The following is a 21,872-nucleotide window of genomic DNA, read 5'->3' on the forward strand; positions in this document are numbered from 1 at the left end:
CTATCTCTATTTCTCTGCGTGCCTCTCCTCCCCGCCCCTTTCGCACGCCGACACGCAAAGTCACAGGCGACTCGCGCGACAGCGCGCCCATAAGATTCTTCCCTGCTGATATCCTAACTACGAGTGCACGCGAACCAAAACTCATGATCAAGCCCTGGAGTGAGAGAGAGAGTGAGTGAGTGAGTGAGTGAGTGAGTGAGTGAGTGAGAGAGGGAAAGAAGGAACGAGTAAAGACTTTAATCAATACGGGACAATTCGCGTATGAGCCCTCAGGTAAAAATATCCGTTTGTCGTAGAAAAAAAAATTTGAAAAAGCCTTCTCGTTATTGCAATTTACGCGCTATTTGAGTGTCTCTTCTCTAGTTGTCTCATTGCATTTATTACCTGCCCGACATACTCCGAGATTGACTTCATGTTTAATGCAGACAAGCGCCGAGAATCGACTAGCTAAAGGTGTTCCGCTAAAAATAAGCTTTAATGTAAATGGCATGACGTGGGAATCTTCGACAGCTTCTAGGTGATAAAAAGTAAAAGTGGAGAGGAAAATAGATAGAGAGGGAGTCAAAGAAAAATTTGTTATCCTTTACTACCTTTTCTTCCTTACGAGCAGTGCTTTGCATGCATGTACGGAAACTCCCTGCAGAGATGCGAGAGCTTTATTCGTGTCTCGTTTTGATGCGATCCTTAGCCATTTTTGTCACGCGCTGTATGGGTGCCACAAGAAAGTTCTTATTTATCGTCGCATATCTACGCGCGACTCCTGAATGAAGGCCAACTTTCTGTAAAAGAAAAAATTAATGCCGGAATAAGCATCGTTTTTCACTTTATGAATTTTTTGAGAAATTTATCCCTTCGTAAGATCCGAGATATCGCGCATTGTTCTCCTAGTTAATTTCGAGCGCGCGTGCTCGCTCATTCTTTCGCTTAAAATTGCAAATTGCGATTTCTTTTTAATTATCCCTTTGCTTTTACAAAATTAATACATATGTAGGTAAAAACTAATTCATTTTAAAATGCTGCGTGTTCCAGGCGAATGAAGGGGGTTGTAAGTGAGCGAGTGCTTAAAAAAAGAAACAATCGGACGTATTTCTTTGGAAAATATACGAGCTTATAAAACTATGCCGATACTTTCACTTTCCAGTGCTGATGCATGAATCTATAATCTGTGAATGCTAATTTTGGAAAAGTAGCTTTCAACAGCACCTCCAAATAAAGTCTTTTGCTCGCCCATCCATACGCACACACGCGCGATCGATCACTCCGTCTCCCCTCATCCTCCCCCACCCAACGAAGTTTCTTATCCCGTAGCGCATGTAAATTTATCCACAAATCGCTCTCTACGGCTCCCGTAAGCACCCACAACACGGTATTTGGCTCTTCTCGCTCTATCGCGCGCGCTCTCTCTCTCTCTCTCTCTCTCTCTCTCTCTCTATCTGTTTTAGTGGTTCATTCTGCTGCTCGCCCCGAGCAGCAGGAGGTCAATGTCTCTCGGACCTCTCTTTCCCGCGCTCGCCTTAAAATACTTACCAAGTCCGCGTCGATATTATTTCCGTCTCGCACGCACGCATGCAGCCCTCCGCAGGGCACCACCATCTTTTGCAATATAAATCGAACCTACAATCCCGCGTTTACGCCTATAAATCGGCGAACGAGAATCCGCACGAGAGAGCGTATTTATTATTGCCCCGGTCGCGTGAAGTTTGATAATGTAACAGCGGGGCCACGGGGGCGTAAAGCTTGCAGCGCCGTGCTTTCGAGAGGGACCCGTTGTATGCGCTCTGGAGGAGGGTCGGGCGCTTTGCGTGGGTGATATGAAACGAGCGGAGCAAAGAGGGAGATATAGTGAGAGAGCGCGGGGGTGGTTGGTGGATACGGGGGTGTGGGGCAGGCGCGCCTGCACCTCATAAACTTAAACCCTAATTAACCGGCGCTACGGCTACTGTTGCTCGCGGGCTCTTCTACACTATGCGCGTATGGTTCTTGTTCGTATATACTAACGCACTTTGACTTGACTCTCTCTCTCTCTCTCTCTCACTCTCTCACTCTCTCACTCTCTCTCTCTCTCTCTCTCTCTCTCTCTTCCCAACCCCTCTTCGGCGTCTCGTTCACGCAGCTTTTGTATCTCTTTTGTTTTGTCTCCCTTGCACGCTACGACCTGGAATCGCTTATATTCCGCAATTCTTAAGGGCATGTGTATTCGCGTTAGCAAACAATTATCCAAGATTCGTGCTCATTAAAGAAATTTTACTCGTCGTTGCCAATCTATTTCAACGGTGTACGTCTCGGTCACGCAAATTCACCGAGAATAAATACTTTTCTGACCATAGCGTTAGTCTCGAGAAAGTTACCTTTTACACTTAAGCAAACAACAAGCAGTCCACGTTTCCTTTGATATTCTCAAATTTCCTCGATTAATGCGCACACGCAGCGCGCAAAACTAATAATCGGTATAGTTAATCGGAAGACCATTCTTTTGGCTGCGTCATTTATTGGCTTAATTATCTTGGCTACGATTGTCAGAAATGCACACCGTCATGTCTATTAGAATCTTTGGCGGCAGTCAACGCTAGTTAGTCTCCACCCGGAGCTTTACCCACGTTTTTTATCATCAGACTTGGCGTAAATTAGCTCCTTGGCCACGAAACTATCCACCAGTGCTATCTTTCGCTCTGCCTACCCAGGAGACGAGTACGAGTCTCCGTTTCGTTCGCTCTCCTTGTCTCTCGCTCTCTGCCCGTCTTTCTCCCGGAATTTCAGCCAAAACAAGACGTAGCTTCCAGCTAGTGGTTTTTGTGGCTGCTGGCGCTACTTTTACGTGCCACGTAAAGCCAAGACATGTAGTTGCGCAGTCGCGTGGGATTACCAAAGTTGATTGCGTGGTATATGCAGCCTCTGTCTTCGGGTGTACCTTGAGACTCGAAAGTCCGACCCCGGGTCTTACCGACTTTAATGCACTAGCTGTTGCCGTGTACCCTGTAGTGCGCACCATTGGCTTATCTTCTAATCTTGCTGACTTTTCTGCTGCTCCCGGAACTGCTGAGCATTGAAATACAAAAAAAAGGCCAATTTTCAGTCGAGTAGGATTTTGCGTTTTTAAATATGTTGTTGTTGTTATTTGCTTTACTTATATTGCTTATTTTCTATTGGAGACTAATAGGGAGAGCAGAATTTCATCGGACTTTCGTCGTACTCAATTGTCCGATGATAATTTTTATTTCGAATTTATTTCAAGGTACTTTTCAAGCCTCACCCGACGTTTAATATTGGAAATCTCGAATTCTTCATTTTAAACGTATTTTTTTTTTGTTATTAATTATATTTATCGGCCTTGAGAGGATCGTTGTTTGAAAATTTGGGGCGACTAAAACCTTTAATCCTATAATAAAAGACCTCCGAGACACAAGTATTCCGAGGTCCCACAACGTTCTAACAAAATTTATCTACTTTGGAATCTTTTATATCTAAATATTGCTTTTATTCATCATTATTAATCAATCATCATCAGACATGACTAATCGAATCTCATCGTGCCAAATATCAAGCACATGGACAAAATCATTCACACAGCGTGCTATTCCAAGCTAAACAGGACGGGGCCCTCCCCGCGGGATTCTTATCGAGGAAAGTCATCGAGAACTACTTTTGGAAGGATAAAGCCGGGGTTTACGATTCCTCGCTCGTCCTCGCGTGTCTCGCAAGTGTCAGGTCTATGCTGTACATGAGAAAAGGCTGGCCAGAGGGCACAGACATATCCACCAAGAGGCAGCGCAGCAACGCGGAGGGAATATTTATGGTTGCTGGAGCCGAGCTTCGGTCAGCGGTAATACACCAGCCAGAGGAGCGAGCGAGCAAAGCAAGCACGAGAAAAAGTAAGAGAAAGAACCACGGACGATCGATTCTCAGGAAGATCTTACGCGATACTCCAAGCCCTCTCCGTGTTGTCCGCGAGGAATTCGACGAGAAAAAAGAGAAGCGAGATGAGAGAGAGAGAGAGAGAGAGAGAGAAGAGACCAAGGAGACTAGGATTTTTATCCCTTTTTTTCTTCACTCCCACAGCATTATAGGATCCAGAAATCAAAAGAATAATATAAAACGTCCTGAATGTCGAATTATACGCCGTTGCATTCTGTACGCGTGACGCTACAACGCGCGACCTTCCTTGTTCCTAATATCTACGAAAATGCTTTTAGCATTTATCTTCAAAGCCATTAATTCGTGCTGTCTGTATCTATCAGTTGACGATGTGTGGTATTTATAACTTGGGAGTGAGCAACTAAACAGTTTTCTCGTTATCTCTAGGCGTTTTTCAAAATGGATTTCTAAATGCGCAGAATCTCCACGTTTAAACATTTTCGCTAATTATGTACACTTTATTCGTTGATTAAAATACCGTAGAGCAATGATATATCACGCTTATACTCTCTTTCATTCTTGTAGTTCAGATCATGTGAATTTTCATTACTATAGCGTACCCTTAGCATTAGACTGTCGCTCTTGTAAGGGCTAATTTCTCTAGCTTTAATAGTAATTGTCACAGCGACTATCGTTGAATTACATTCTATGGCTTTCTCTCCACATACGTTCAATCCTTCTGCAATAAATATTACTTCTAAATATTGCATTAATTATTCATACTTTAAAAATATGCAAAATAGTTAGATGTTATGTTACATATATCATAGATGATAGCGATAAACCACTCGGGCATTCTTTTCATTATTCATCGTTTTCACTTGAAAGCTTAAATGCATTTTGAATTATTATTATACTTTATCTCAAGTCCATCATTTCACTCAAGTCAATTATTAAATTAACTACTACTCAATTGGTTTTACTTAATTGTTTTCATAAACTCAAACGAGTGATATTAGATTATGAATACTTTGTTAGCTATGACAAATGTCACGTAACCTAGGAAATTTAATAAGTTTATATATGCCTTGAGTATCCTTTAGTACTCGCCATTTAATGAAATCAAACGGAATTTAACATTTTAGTCATCTGCACTTTTATCATAACAGAAATTGTTATGCAAGCTACCGAGTAACATGCAACTACGTATATATTATTATTTACTTATAAGCAATAAGAACATCGGGCCAGGAATAATACATTTTGCGTTCCATTGGGGAAAATCACGCAGGCGCACATCTTCACCGTGTCCGAGCGTACACGTGTTTGCGCATAGCCAAGATGTGGAATAAGAGAAGCAAAGAAGATTCAAAGTATCCCCAAGGAGATCAAAGATGAAGTATCAGGAAGTAAAGCAGAAAGACCGAGGGAACAGATGTCTTGGCATGTCGACTTGCAACACATACGTCAATGTATCCCAACTGTCGCGACTTTCCCCTTAAAAACTGTTTGTGTAAGACGACGATAGTGCGCGCGCGCGTGTGTGTGTGTGAGACAGAGAGAGCGAGAGAGAGAGACAGACAGACAGAGAGAAACTGCGTCCTCCATGGATTCGTGCAAAATCACAGAGGATTATCTCGTAATAATCCCGACTTACTCAACTCACACGAGCTGAAATCCCGAGGACCTTGAAATTATAAAAGCGAGCTGCTCGCGGAATCCACGCACACCGTAGCTCTGACTCAGCGCGTCCGCCATTACTTTACGAGCTCTCGTCTTGCTCTCTTTCTCTCTCTCTCTCACACACATGCGCGGGCAAACACAAACGTTTGTTTCAATGGCAACGTTGTCCCTTGGATGCCCGGACCGGCTTTCGCCGGCTAGAGTTGGGCATTCACGACAGTGGAAAAGTCGAAATTCCAAGTAGTTGAATAGTAGTAGGATCTTACCGTGACAAACTAGGCCCTCCCGCCGTCCTGGAAAATCCCGGCGGCTCGTCGACATTTTCCCGGGGCTCGTGTAGGCGTCGACGTACGAGGCGGCGCCGCGCGCAACATGGCGGCTACTCGGGTCGATGCGGCGACGGTGGCCGCCGTGGTGGCGCGCGCGCAGCCCGGGTGGGGCGCGACCGCGCGCTACCTAGCAAATATGGCCGACGGCGCTTCGGCGCGCCGAGATCGCGGCCCTTGAAACGCGAGCGCGAGTCTCCTTCGGCGGTGACTGCCCGAGTCCAGGAACCGGAAGGACCTCCGCCCGGGAGGCGCGGCCACGGGGAGTCGAGAATGGTCGCGGCTCCGGGGCCGAAGGATCCTGGCGTCTCGGACGCGGAGGAGAGAGGAGACGTCGCGGCTGCCATCTTAGGGACGAGGCCCCGCCGCTGCTACCGCCACCGCCGCCACCAACGCCGACGCCGACACCGCCGTCGCCTGCACGTGTGCGCCCTTACACATGCGTGCTGGTGCGTTCCGTTTATATACATGTGTGTTTAATTCCTTAGTGTTTTGCTTATTTAGCTCTCTTTCGACCTTATCTCCATTTGCCCAATCCTCGCTCATTAGCTTTCTATCTGTCTGTCGTTCTCGCGCTTGCCCCCCCCCCCCCCCCCCCCCCCCCCCCCCCCTCATCATCCCAAATCTCTTTCTCTTTCAGGCGCGCGCGCGCGTTGTTCCCTTCATCATTTTGTCGGGTCGGTCAGGGCGGTGAAATTTTTTTGGGTAAGATCGTCCTTTCCTATTGAGCTAGCGATCCCCGAAATGTAACCGCCGAACCTCATAAGCCTTGTAATCTACTTGTTTGCCAGCCCTTGAGAATTATTTCTTCTAGACTGGATAGATATAGGTGGGCGGTTGTGTTGTGTTGTGGGGGGGGGGGGTGTATTCGGCAAAAATCAATGCGACTTTTTCTGCGACGAATCTTTGCATTTATGTGATTCGTCGCTTTGTCAATGATGGATTCCTTGTTGTTTGCTTGTACTTAGTGCTCGCGACCAGTTAGTCGCAACAGTTGCATGGATGAACCTTTGCATGGCCACACTCATGGAGTACTTGTGTGCTTTTGCTTTTATTAGCAAACTGAGAATGCCCGCCCCGTCACTTTATGATATCGTGAATGCCATATTGACATTGTCACAAGGACGCACCAGGGTGTATCCGTTTCTCCACACTCAGCTCGTTATAATATTTACGATGGAGTCAAGGCCGCGTATCTCCTGCGTTACTCCTGCTCTTTTTTTCCTTCAAAACAATGTCTATTTGTATTAAGCACTTGGGCGCTGTGGCAACGTATTAACGTCATAATTATCGAAAATTATTCAAGTGCATTCTTATCGTTTATGATAAACTGAGAGGAAGGTAGGGCAATAACAGGCACTTTATTAATCTGAATTTTGTAATAACGTTTAAATTGCTCATTGTAGATATAGCACTTTTATGTTTTCGCACGTGATACAATCTGCATGACTTTTGATAAGTGTAATCGCTCGGTCCGAAAGTTTATTGTACGGCATAAAAGACGTTAAGCACTCGGCATATAATTAATAAAGTTATGCACTGCGATTGCTCAGCGCGTAGTACGAGCAGTTAAAGTGGCTTAGCATCTTAAAAAGATAAACGTTGAACTAGTTATGCAAACCAGTCGCTAAAATGTTTTCCGTAGCTGGTGCTCGAGCCGATTTTTTCCATCGACGTATCAAACATTCAGCTCGCGAACTCTACGCCACGGACAAAATGGCTAATGAAAAATTGCGGCTAAAGAGGACGATAATATGGCCGGAAAGAAAAGAAAAAAGACGGGAATTTTCTCTCCTGTGCTGGCACGCCTGTTTCAGTCTCCCGATTAGGTTAGCAATTTTTTTAAGTCCCATTGTATAAAATTGCCCCGTGCTATAAATACGCTTTGCCTGCAATTGCGGAGTGGAAAAGAAAACGAGTCGCGTGCCAAAGTGCTGAGTAAGATCACAAGCCGATTTATCGCGACGCAAATAGGTATAATGGCCCTCTCCCTTTCTCTTTATCGGCGAGCGCGAGCTACTCGCGTGATAGAGAACAGTGTCCTGGAATCTACGTTACGATCACCCGGATCCCGTATCCGATCTTCTAAACGACCCCATAGCGCCGATATTTCATTAATGCGCTCGGGCCCTCCGTTTATTGCGCGACTCGCGACATTTGCCACTATTGCCACTATTGCCACCATTGCCACAATTGCCACCATGGCACGACACTACCCCGGGAACGGTCGTCGACGGGAAGTTGGAGGGCGACGATGGCGTAGTTCCATGGCACTCGTCCACTCGTTTCTTCAAATGTTCTATCTAACCGGGCTGAGAGCTTGATATACTGGGAAAGTCCATAAGCCCTATTATATGTCGACGGGGACGGGCGCTTTCCAATTACAAGTTTTTCCCGTGCCTGCAAGGATTCGTCATTTTGAATGATTCCGATTGCTTGTCAGCAACTGTAGGCTGGCGAAAATCAATCGATAATCAACCTATCGCGGATTAATGATGAAATCTCCATAAAAACGTTCGCATGACAATGATTAATGCTTAGCGTCGAGCCTTTGTTCAGCCTTCCGTCGGATATTCCACATTGGTCGATGTTGCGCCTGCGTAAGCCTTTAGCCGGCATGGATTCGTAGCTCTGAATTGACGTCCGGTTGTTGGGAATTCTAATTTATATTGCTCGCACGAATGCTATTCTCTCGTGTTTTCAACCGTTAAAACTTTTACATAAAATAATTATGCAAAAGAGGTTCGAGACATTAGCTTGTAAATGCAAATGCGCGCGGCTAAGCTGCGCGCTTCTAATGCACAATCTACATTCTTACAATGATAACGAGATGATTAGTTATTACAGTTTAATAGCGGGGATTTCAGGGCGCCATGGGAATATTAAAATTCATTCATTTGATAAATTTCGTAATATGAAGTCGTTATTTTAAAACCTGCACAACCAAACACGAATTTTCATGGTTTGCCCATACTTAATTGGCATTTTATTTATTTCTTAGGTTATGTACGGTAGTGTGAAAGCTATTTTCGTCACTGCGAGATGAGGTTTTGGCTGAGTCGTTGAGTGTCAAGGAAGGGAATCGTCGTCGGTCACCATTAATTAACATTTATCTTCGACAAATGAATATTTATTACATCTACAGCATTACTCTCGAAAGGCCCAAAATTATTTCTACTTTATGATATTATCATAGGCATTAGGCAATTTTTCAATTCTCCTTTATTTTGATCCTTAAATGCTCATATCAATATTTTACCTTAAATGCATGCCAAAAAAACATAAATTTAATAATTTCTTAGGCACTCTAATTAAATTGATAAAAGACATGTAATTCCATAAATGCCTTGTACTCTTCTCGATAAATTCTCGATAAATCATAATTGCCTTTGTCACGATTGTCATTGACGAATTGGCAATTACGTTCGGCATTACGCCATTGACGCTTTATTTATTTATTTGTTCATTTATATTGCTTCGTTCGCTTCGAGTGATCAGCAGCATCAAAGGTAAAATGTTAACTCGTTGTAAAAGTTATTTTTATCAAATACCATCGATCCGCTAACTATCGTTAACATTCGACAAAATAATGTCCCAATAAGAGGCTATGTAATTTAATAAGAGATAACCTCATCGAGTATACCTTACATGCGCCTACACAACAACAAAACACGCATGAATATATACGTACACTCTCTATAAGTACTTTGAACATTTTCAAACGAAAAACAGCAGCGCCCTAAAGTTTTAATATTCATTAAAGATCTCTTTATTCCACCAAAGTAAACCTTTATCTTCAATCGGCAAGCTCAATTTCACAAGTTTTATACGCCAATATCATAGTAAAATTACCTCTTTGTTTTGTTGTTTTTATTTCGTTTTCTTCCCTCTGTTTTTTTCCTCTTCTTTTTTTTTTGTGAACAAAGCATCATTATGAATAACCTACCAGTATTACCACCAGAGCTTATAATGCTATAGAGCGTTTGTTGTAAATTACAACTAAAGTCCCAGAAATGGAAATTACAGGGACGTTTTAATCATTTCTACGCTTTAATGCAAAATGATTGGCACGTGTGTTGTTAAACGCAAGCCATAGAGAAAGCTCGAGTCGAGACGTGGTCTGTTCGTGTATGCGCTAACCGCGGAACGTATCGCAATCCTCGTAAATCAGCACTTAATTGAAAGATTGATCCGTGGACGCGGTGGCGGAACTAAAAGTACTCGCTCGAGTTCGCGCCACGGCTCTGCCACACAGGCAATATACACCGAGTTTAGCCGCACGGGAACTCACTTAAAACTCGTTAGAGAACGAGTGAGAAGAAGAAACGAAGAAAGCCGAGACAGCGTATAATGGATCAAGCTAATAGTCCGTAGAATCTTGGATCGAGAGAGTAAGAGAGAGAGAGAGAGTGAACAAGAGGGGGAGGGAGTTAGAGAGGGGGATTCGGAAGGTAGGGAGGAGTAGATACAGATAGAAATAGAAAGAGAGAGTGAGAAGAAGAAAGGACACGTCAGCGAGATAAGGGTTTCGCTCTTCGTAAGGGGGATTGACTATCCACGAGCGAAAGGACTTTGGAATCAATTTAGGAAGCACTCCAAGCGTTACTACACACGCGCACGCACACACACGCACGCACACACGATAGCTATTTGGTGTGGTTGTGTGCTACTCACACGCAAGCACGCGCCCGCGCATAGTTTTCAATCGATTATCCAGACACGCGTCTTTCTTTTCATTTCGCTATACTTCGCTACAGCAAAATTGAAAGCTCCTCGCAGACTTTTAGGGATGTGCTCCTCCTCCTCCTTCTCCTCCTCCTTTTTCTCCTCCTCCTCGTCCGCCTCCGTAGGCCTCGAATCTCGAGATGCACTTGCACGGACCTCGAAAAGAGGAGTATAAGAGAGAGGAATCGACGATAAAAATTTATCACCCGTTAAATTATAGTTTCAACACCTACCGAGACTCGCGCGTGTGCGCGATTCGCTGTCCGATACGTAATTAAATTTTATAATGAAGTCTTCGCACGTATACACTATTTTCGCTAATGTCGCTCACCATTTTATTATAACGTATGCGATACTCTTTCTCCTCATCCTGGAAAAAACTGCATGGATTATACGTAGATCAAAGTGCGTAACGCGATGCTACGGAGGACAATTACACGAGCTTTTCTGACTTATCGCTCCGACAATATCATGACGGGAACGCGAGCGGAGGTATGAAAAATTAAAGGGTACGGCGACTCTCTTTCAGTGATACACGCCTTAATTGGCTTTCGGTTAAACTTGAGTGCTTTTTGCATCGTGAATAAGTAAAGCTTTTGCTCTTGCATGACCGCTCATCGTAAAAATATTCAATTCTGATAATAATTACATGACTTTATTTGTTTTGTAGAATTCTAAGGAAATTCGAATTCTTTCATGAATATCCTGCTATATGTCTACTATTCGGGTAGATAAATTTATATTCGGTATTAATCTGCGTAATTTGTAATATTAAATTAATGTACAAGGATGCGAATAGCGTTTACGATCTATGAATATGGCATAATGTATTAAGCAACATTATCAAATACGCAATGTACAGGCCGCATTGCAATATATTTAAAATACCACCGCATTAAATGCCGACATTTTCTTTAATTATTATTAGCCACGGGGTTAAATAAGAGGCCACTAATAGTTACTTATTATCTCGCTAGAGACAAAGTCGCATTACGGACATTTCAGATGTGTACGACACAGAAAACCAAACGCAACATTCCATATTCATATCGAATCTCATTACTCATTGAAAAATCTCTCGAGCCATATTTATAAAGAGTTAAAGTATATCGAAGGCATTAGGATATCTTATACGGTTCCGCACGATTACCTAATTACTCATAGCCAAGACTACGTACCGGTTATACACGTTCATTATCGCATTATCATTTATAACAGAGGCAAAGACTTAGGTCTTCCTGGACGAGTATCTCATGCGCGTTCTTGTTCAGCCTGTAAAGCGCAAATGCTCGCATAACCTTCGACAATGAGCCAGTGGAAAATCTGTGGCTTTTCGTTTCGTTGCGTGGGTGCCACGGTCACATATACCTAGCTACGGCGGTGCTTTCTGTCGCGCATATCTACACATGAAATTACGAATGATTGAGTGTCGGCAATCGTATGCGCACATGTATGATTCAGAACAAACTTAACCTCTCTCTCTCTCTCTCTCTCTCTCTCTCTCTCTCTCTCTCTCTCTCTCTCTCTCTCTCTATCTCTATTTGTCTGACTATCTCTGTGCTCTCGAATACGAAGGCCACGTGCGTGAGTAAGACGGCCTCTTATAATCCCAATTCTGACAAAGATAGAGAGATCACGACGTAGCAGAGGAGTTGTAGTACGAGGCCAAGAAGGGAAGAAAGCACGATCATGCACGTACATTCGCGAAAAAATCAAGAGAGAGAGAGAGAGAGAGAGAGGGGGGAGTGAGAGAGTGAGAGATAGAGGAGCGAAGGGCGAAGGAGAAAGGGAGGGAGCAAGTACATGCATAAGGAGCAAGAGGGTCGAGCCTGAGGGTTTTGCGGGACCTCTTACATTGAGTTGTAAAAGCGCTGGGACTCGCCGCCGCCGGGCGGCAGAGTCGCTTATGTAAAAGCGGCTACACGCCGCGTGATGAGTGGATGCTGTTTCAGCGTTCCCCTTTTAACTCTTTGCCTCTCGCTTTTGCACTCCTCGCGTCTCTGTCTCACTCGCACACGGATGCGCGAGGACCCTCGCACTCACATGCACACGCATTTTCTCCCCCCCCCCTCCCCGCCTTACCGCCGCGCTGCCACCGCCATCACCACCACCATCACCACCACCACGCAACAGCTCGTTCAGTAATGCATGCGTGTTCATGCGAGTACTTACTCAACGAGAACGCGGGCTTCCTCTCCCTCCCGCTGCCCGCTCCCCGTCTCCTTTTCTTTTTTATAACCCTGAGCTGGCGTTTGAGAACCCGATACCCCGAGTACTCGGGTACACATGTTGTCACTCGGAGTCTCAGCTACACGAGGGCTACGAGGAATGTGACGCGGCAATCCAGGGCACGCATTGCTCGGGGCTTCTGATTTATTCGAGAGCCGCGTCGCTCTCTTAATTTTCGTTCTTCCGTGATATTTCCGCGGTACGTGAGTGCCTTGGCCCCTGCTGCGTTAGCCTGCATAACCTGGAATGTCGTCCCAACGAGAATAAAGGCGAGAGAAGTACGCTCACTGAAAATCCAAGATGGGGGCCTCAATCCCCATGATTCTTGTCTCTTGCACGCGCGCCCCGATTGGTCAATCCTGAGTAATGTTCAACTTCTGTATTATTTACGGTATTTGATGACGACCGTGCGCACCGACAACACATTCTCAAAATTAAGCCATCCGCAGAGAGTGAGCGAGCGAGCGAGTGTGTGAGTGAGAGAGAGAGAGAGTGTGTGTAAGAGAGAGAGAGAGAGAGAGTGTGTGTAAGAGAGAGAAGGAAAAAGAGAACAAACGAAACAAAAAAAAAAAACAAAAAAAAAGTGGAACGGGTGTAGAGCGAAGAAGGCGATGAATAACCGAATTTGCTTTTACGTGAGCGCGCGACCTTCGGTGTATACTCGAAAAACTCAAAATAAATTTGAGGCTCTCGCTCTTCGCTTTTTTTCGCGACGCAGAAAAAAGTGGAACGCTTTGTGTGTCCAAAAAAATTCTTGAGATCTCTATACGAGAGCTACTCTAGCGAATATCATTTTAAATTCGCTCGAAATTTATCTTCCAACGGACACAAGAAGAAGAAGAAGAAGAAGAAGAAGAAGAAGAAGAAGAAGAAGAAGAAGAAGTATCGCGGCCCGCTGTGAAGGAACGGCCAGATTCGTCGTTTAGGACGAGGGGCGAGAAGCTTGGAGTGGCAAAGGGTGGGAGAAGGGTGGAAGAGAGAGAACAAGCGCGGAGCAAAAAATAAATGAAGAGGCCGTCCTCGCATACGCGCTCATGACGGGTAGAGGAGGCCCGGAGTCGCAGAAGCCCGGGCAGCCGCGTCTTCGTCGAGAGCAGTCCATCCGCCGCTCGCGGAGAATATCTCGTTCGAATTTACGGCCCTGGCGCTGCGCCGCGGCGATTATCGGAGTAATTACGAAAAGACGATATCTCTTTCGGCACTTTAATGAAGCATTAAATGTATGAACTCGTTCTCCGGACAGACTCTGGGAGGAGCGCAGCATCATCAGCATCGGTTTTCTACCCCCTCCCCCCTTCCCACCGATCCACCGCCCCTTCGACCCCCTCTAGCTCGCTTGATCGCCCTGGCCTTACGCAGGACTCCGCTGAGAGATGTACAAGTATACGCCGACGCAGATGACGACATTAACGTTTAATTATCATTGCAGAAGAGTCGTTATCGTGAACGTGTTTATTGGGTCGACGAGACGCAGTAACATTAATGAATGTCTTGCCCAGACATAATGTCGTCACGATTACCTTAGAGCCGTGTGAGACAAATGGGCTCCGTTAAATTTCGGTCGTACCGAAAGCACGCATGATTCGCATGATTGATTCGTCAACTTCGCTTACTTATCTTCTTACTTAATTTATCTTGCCGATGATTATATTCTTTGGACATTGAGATAGCGTAGCGTATGTGTTGTTGTCGCAAGATTTTTTTACTTTATCAATCGTTTTTTTACTTTTACAATTACCTCTCTACCAAAGTACAAAATCCTAGGTATATAATTATCTAATATTATAATAGATTGTGAAGTGCAAGAGCAAGAGCAATAAAGTTATTATCTACAATTATAAGGAGCGAGAAGTTTATATTGCAATTGCGATGAAATTTAAACGAAAATTCGAAATTATACACATCTGCTTGTAAATAGATATAAAAAACCAAAAGTACATTGACAAAACGATCTAAATCTCGTTAATGAAATATAGCTTACGACAACATCGCCTTAATTATGCATTTAAAGCTGTAGAGAATGTTTTATGACCGGATAGTAGGAGACGCGAGGAGGGAGAGACAAATGTTTTCTACGCAAACGCAATAATATTGTTTTTTTATGACATGTTATTATTCATTATATCTTATGGTAATATATTATACCGATATCAACATATTGAGATGTTCTGAATTGAGATGAGAGAGAGAGAGAGAGAGAGAGAGAGAGAGAGAAGAGATGAGATGAGAGACTAAAGAAATTTAGCCAAAAATTAGCATTTTAAATTGCAGGAGAAATTCGAAATACATCGATTGTCGTATGCACAATGGAAAGTAGTAGTACTGTTCAGACGAAAAATCTACCAAATAAATTATACGTTGAATCATCGGATAAACTTTCGATTGTAACATTGATAAATACACCTTAAATAATGATACAGTAGTCAAAACGTTGATAGCGTCGATATTTGGATTGCAAGTGAGCGCAATTACGAAGGTGTAAATTTATGTGGATCGTGTTGGATCGTTGCGTCGTAAAAAATGGAGGAAGAAGGAATGTACGACAGGAGTCGCAAGTGTAAGATTCATTTCGCGAATAATGAACGGTTTTTCCCATTCGAATTCGTATTAAGATTGCGTGCCCGCTTTAACGAAAGCGAGATAGATATACAATGCAAATGCGATCAATTATGTAAAGTATATGCTGCGCGGCGAGCAGGTAGGCAGGCAGAAGCCTATAATAATGTACGATCAATCCAATGAAAACCTTTGAATTTTTAATGGCTCGAACCGACTAATCAAGACCGCCGCGCGATTGATCTATACGCAAGCGAATATTCACTCGCTCTTCCTCCTCATCCACTCCCTCTTCCAATCAGCGTCAACCGCGAGCTCGACGCATCTCGCACGGGACGAGACGAGGATACAATGAGGGCTCATTCGTACACATACACATAAGCAACTACATTGGGTCGCGCCTCGGTCGCTGTTGATAATTAAAGGATGCGTTCACTGGCAAAAGCGGCCGAGATGACGCTTGCGTGATCGGTTGGTGCGAAAAACGAGCAATTATCACCGGTGCGGAAGTTCATTGCCTACTTATCAGCGGACCCCTCATATTTATCCGAGGCGTATACATTTAGCAATGGTACGGAAAAAAGATCGTGTGCGTACACTGGCCGCATTCAGGTATACAAACTAACGGCGGTGGGTGGGGGTGCGATGACGAAAGGGATAAAGAGAAGACAAGAGAAGAGAAGAGAAGAGATAGAGATAGAGAGAGAGAGAGAGAGAGAGAGAGAGAGAGAGAGATAGTGAACGATGTATAACCGGTTATGGAATAGACCGTGCTCTCTCTCTTTCTCTCTCTCTCTCGTGGTTGTCTTATTACCACGGGAGTCGACTAAGAAGTAGTTCGAGTGTTGAGAGGGGGAACTTAGGGTTATACCAACTATGGTGGCAAAGAGGATGATAGGGTATACTCGAGGTAAAGAGCTACAGAGCGAACGGAAAAAGATGGAGAGATGATGCTGAAAGAAAGAGGGCACGCTGTCGTCGTTGGGAGAAAGAAGAAAAAGAGTCCTCAAGGAGGAGAAAAGGAACGTTCGACTATGTAACGATGTTGAGCGACCGAGTGAGTGAGAGGGACCAAGGGTAGGAGAATTAAGGGATCGGTAGAAGACGAACAGGGAGGATAGATAAAAAAGAAAATGGCATTGAGAAGGAAGGGATGGCAGGCGGGTAAAGAAGAATGAGAATGAGAATGAGAAGGAGAAGGGGAAGGAGAAGGAGAAGGAGAAGGAGGCAAAGAAAACGAGAAAAAAGAAATTGGGTGGGGAAAACGGAGCGCGGTATGGGATGAGGAATTCTCGTTGGCTTCGCCTCGATGTCTTTATACGCGCGCGGACTCTTGTATAGCCGCGGGACATATATCTGTCTCGCAAGAGCGAGTGAGCGAGTCAGCGAGGCGCGCCGCCAAAAAATCAGATCAAGTGTAAAAATCGCATAAACTCGTCCTGGCGGACTCGAAAGCTATGTCCATCTATGCTTTACACTTCTCTCTTTCTTTCTCGTACGCTTTGTCGAAATAAGCATTCTTTCCCATGCATGTCTTCACTTTATCCTATGGGATACCACGAGCAGAGAAAACACACGCGCACTCAAAAGTCGATCGCCTCCAGTATTTCACTTGTCGAACTAGAACACGATTAACGAGTTATGCGCTACTCTGGGGTTTATGAAGGATCTACGAACTCGCTCCTTTATCGGCTTGGCTGATGCGATAACAAAAAATAAAAAAAAAACAAAACAAAAAAAAACAAAACAAAATAAAAACAAAAAAGGGAAGATATCGCTTTCCCCGTCCTGCACAATAAGCCGGTCCATAAGCCACGGCGATGTTCCACTTTGTGTCACGTCCGACATTAATGAAGAGATCGAGCTTATTAAAAGAAAGAGTACGCGCACACAGAAAAACAAATTCCTTGCGTGCTCACGGTCTGCATTATCGCATGTGCGCCAAGTCATAAGATTTGATAGAGAAATAAAGTACGAACTGGTACTCGTGTATGCAAATATCGATAATCTACGCACGAAAGGACAAACTCTGCGCATACATGTAGTATATCGAGAGACGAGAGAGTAGATTTTTACGTGGACACCTGTTGAGGCAATTTCAGAGGTGAAGCTGTTGCTCCACGCTGAACGTAACTACGGTGATAATCCTTTGCCTGGTTCTAAAAAGTACGGCACGTCCTCGGGAAAAGAGGAGAGTACTTTGCACTCCGGGCTTCGTACGTCATAGGTTAGAAAGGCTGAGCGGCGGGGTAAACGCTCGCACGCGTTTGCGCGTATTTGAGAATTCAGCTGACACTGTCATGTCGCGAGGACGTGAGGTGAAACGTAAAACCGAGATGCCGTAGATTTTGCAGCGGGAAATAAAAGAGGAGCGGAGGGGGTGGGAAGAGGAGGAGGAGGAGGAGGAGGAGAAGGAGGAGGAGCGCGTTGAGTCTCTCGGAGAGATGTACGAGATTGTACATCAAAGGAACGTTTGCGCCATACGGAGTGTGTGCTTGGGTTGGTAACTCACATGTGGCATTCGTTTGTTTGGGAATTTTGCGAAAGTCATAAAGTGAGTAACGAGGAAATGCATACTTTTAGTATGACGAAAGGTACGTGGTAATATTGCATTGAAATAATTGTATCCCATCTGATGTACCCAAGGACACTCGGCCTCTCTATTTTATACTTGGACTTAATTAGTCGTAGCCTCATGATTTACGTCAATGTGACCTTATCGTCCAACAATACTTGTTTGATAGAGAGATGTGACTGTTTTTTAAGACCTGTCGAAAAGCACTTTAGCTAATTTTTATTTCTGCTTAGATACGATGTCTGATTTATCCGCAAATGAATTTCTAAGAAAAATAGCTCGTAAAAACTTTTAATCTGACAAAAAATTAATATATTCTTTTACAGTTTGTTAGCGACGCGATATCTTAATTGCGCTAGTAAGAGAAAGTACTTTATCTGTTCGTTTGTCTATCTGTCAATGTGTCAATAGGAAGTGCATTAGCCGTTGAGTGTGCGTTAAGTAATGCAGCAATATTTTCATAAGAGAATTGATATTTTTTTGAAATAATTAATAAATATGAAATTCAGCGTATGTGGAAGAAATTCGTAATGTTGAAAGAAACGAAGAGGATTGATGGCCTTAACGAAATAAAAAAATTTTATACAATATTTTACGATGTAATTTTATTTACATAAATTTATGAAATGCCACAAAAGTTTTTTTTTTTTGAGAAATAGCCGAGGATAGTCCAACTGAAAAGCTTTTCAGATAGACAAAAAATTGGTAGGTACAGGAGAACAATATTAAAAAAGTTTTAATTGAAGTGGTTCTATTCGCAGTGCAGATTCCACATTCCATTACACAGATTACATAATTTTGTAAAAGTAGTTTTTTGTTGCCAAAAATCATTTTACTTGGCCCATTAAAGAGAAATTCCCAAAATGCAATCACCTTCTTGCAACATTCCTTGAATATCGGGAACGTGGATCATGGCAACTCGTACGCGGATTCATCTACTTAACGATGCGGCCATTGTTTACTCACTGCACGTTCGACAATTCCATGTATTATTTATTTTAAACGGAAATCAATCGGTAAAAACCGGGGCATTCGTGTTCGGCGGACCTTCGCGAAATAATTTGCGCACAGGCTGCTGCGCTAAATAAATCAACATTCAGCAGCGGCAGCTTTTTTCCCAATGCAGCGGCAAGAAAGTTCGCCAAGCTCACTCGGCGTACGATGGTCTGTCGAGACTGGGCAGTGATGGCTAACAGGATAGCGGTGGGAGGGGATTGGTAAACATTACTTATATGGAATTTCTTTGCTCGCGTTTTCCTGCCGCAACAGCAGTAAAAGCAGCAAAAGCGGCAGAAACAGTAGAAGCAGCGGCAACAACAGCAACAGCGGTAGCAACGATCTCCCTAAAGGAGAAAACGCGAAAGATTCGTTAACGATTTCGCGTGTTTTTGCGCAAAAAACTTCCGTTCGCTTCTCCACCCTTGCACTCAGGCACTTTTCTTTGTCTTTCGTTCTTCGAAAAGAATTGCTTATCGGCAGCGCAGGCATGTGTTGTGTTTGTGCGGAGCCCTCGAGCACAAGCTCGACCGTCTCGTTTTCCGGGTTCGATACGATGGAGATAGCTCTCTCTCTCTCTCTCTCTCTCTCTCTCTCTCTCTGTCTCCCACTCTCTCCTCTCGCGCGCACACGGAGATCCACAGGGCCCAGACTATAAGGAGTCGCCGAGGCAATTATCCTGGCCGCTCAATGCCCGCTCACGGCTGAGCCCAAACACACACGCACACGCGCGCAAGCAGGAGAGAGTGAGGGTGAGAGAGAGAGAGAGAGAGAGAGAGAGAGAGAGAGAGAGAGAAAGGAGGGGGGGCAGATGAGCGAGCGTGCATACGGACGAGTCATCGAGTCGCCTCGCGAAGCAGGATGTGCGATCTGCGGCGAGAACACTCTCGGGGAACGGGAAAGAGAGGAAAGAGACTGGAAAGATCATGGTAACAGGAGCAGCAGCAGTCCTTGCGATGTACCTCTTAACGAGCTCGCTTTGTTTTGCAGGCAGGACATGCATGTGCCGACTCGTGAGCTACCTGCGACTATATTGAGCTCCTATAGGTACACGACCCTATAGTCTGCGATCCTGCCGCACTTTTATAGCGATACAAGGTGCTCGTTTAAAAGGGCATCGCTGCCATTTCAAACGCCCATCGAACGCCATTTACGCTTCGTCCAGGCACCGTTCTTGTCGATGAATAGTTTTGAGAGTCGCTGCTTTATGGAACGTCCGACGCACTAGCCCATCGTAGTTCCAATTTCCCGTTCGATCGAAGTGACAAAGTACGACGATTGGCCGCCTATGGTTGATTGGACATATCCTGTCATTGGGGATGCGTTGGAGAGTTGAAATTGGATGATATCGATATCGCCTGTCGGAAGCGTTTCCCCTGCAACGTTCACTCTCGTTTATAAAACACTCGGATGGACGAATTGTTTATTAAAAAATCGGCATTACTCCCACCGCCTTTTGTATTTTCCAAGCTCAGAACCATCATTATTCTCTTTCGAATTACAATAATTATATTTTATATTATCTAATCATCCGCTTCTCTTTTACACTCGCTTAGAAACAAACAAACAAACAAACAAACAAAGAAAACAAAAACAAAAAAAAAACCTCCCAGATAGGTAATAATAATAGCCAATCGAGAGTCCGAATAATATGTAAATTAAATTATCCGAATATAGTAATGACGTGCAGCAGTGGTGGATTAACCGCAATTTTTTTATGCGCAAGGAACCTTTTTATTCGGCGTATTCATTGGGGTGGGCAAGGCAAGGGGGGGGGAGGGGGGGGGGGTACGAGTAAAAATGAAAGAATAACGATTCGTTGCGGTTAGTGCTTACGAAAACGCTCGAGTCGCCTTAAAGGCTTGCGCATCATCAACCTAAAATCATCCCACTGCACTTAATAACACGCTTGTCATTGGCTGCGCGGCCCTTCAATATGCACGGCGGCTGCTCCGACGAATAAATCAAGCGACAACGTAATGAACGCCCACCGAAACGCCCATAAGCGCGTAAAGCCGCGGTCTACGAGAGAAAACGAAGCTTCGGAGATAAGTAAAAGAACAAGGGAAGGCTGTATAATAAGACAAAAGAGATCGAAGAAGCGCATCAGGATCCGTCGATGCCACGGCGGATGCGAGACGGACGCGGGTACGGCCTCCTCCGACGAAGACACCCCCACCGCCGTCGTGTCCCTACGAGTTGCGGCACCGGGACGCGAGCGTGAGAAAATGTCCGCGATGCATTGGCCCCGGCGACAGCACAGCCGGTATATGCGTAGAGGCGCTCGAGCGCATGTGCGCTCCACCGACCTGTGGACTTAGGGGACCAAGGGTGCGCGGGAGTGTATGTCCCCTTGGCTCTCCTCGATTCGGATGTGGATGTGGATGTGTGTATGGTCGCGCGAGAGTGTTTGGGGAGGGGCGGGTGGGGGGACAGCGGCGGACCGGTTCCATACACGGCTACCGAAGGCTGCTTCGTCTTCGGCCTCGTCGTCTTCTTACGCGAACCTAAGACGACCCGCGAGACAAGCATCAGCTGCCGCGGCTGCAGCCGCCACCGCCGCCGCCACCGCCGCTAATGAGATGGAATTGGAGACGTGGCCGAGATTTTTCTAGTGCTCGGCCAACGAAACGAATCGGCCCTTGTCCCCTTGCCCGCCCTCTACCTAGCTAGTCCGCGACATTCCCGCGAGCACGAGCGCGGCGACTCCCTTTGATACGAATCGTTTAATTGCGTCCCATTAGCCCGATCTTCCTCGACTACCTTTTCTACCTTTCTTCGCCGTCCCGGTCTCCGCCTATCTTCCTTCAACGAGCGGTGCGGCACGAAAAAGAGGATCCACCATCGTCCGGCTCTTTTACTCCTGTCTTTTCACTTACCCTTCCAGCTACTCTCCTCCTCGCGTCCTCTCGCTATCCCCCCCCCCACCC

General features: G+C 45.0%; 1 protein-coding gene across 1 annotated transcript in view; it reads left to right on the forward strand.

Moving 5' to 3' along the window:
• The first annotated feature begins 6,012 nt into the window (after positions 1–6,012).
• Positions 6,013–21,872, forward strand: part of LOC105362802 (homeobox protein abdominal-A homolog) — a 103,798-nt gene continuing 87,938 nt past the window's right edge. Inside the window, exon 1 of the mRNA XM_011500292.1 lies at positions 6,013–6,310. Within this exon, the coding sequence (XP_011498594.1) occupies positions 6,301–6,310 (10 nt within the window). The 5' untranslated portion in view covers positions 6,013–6,300. The remainder of the gene's footprint in view (positions 6,311–21,872) is intronic.

The sequence above is a fragment of the Ceratosolen solmsi genome, unplaced genomic scaffold, assembly GCF_000503995.2.
Source record: "Ceratosolen solmsi marchali unplaced genomic scaffold, CerSol_1.0 scaffold56, whole genome shotgun sequence".
NCBI lineage: Eukaryota > Metazoa > Arthropoda > Insecta > Hymenoptera > Agaonidae > Ceratosolen > Ceratosolen solmsi.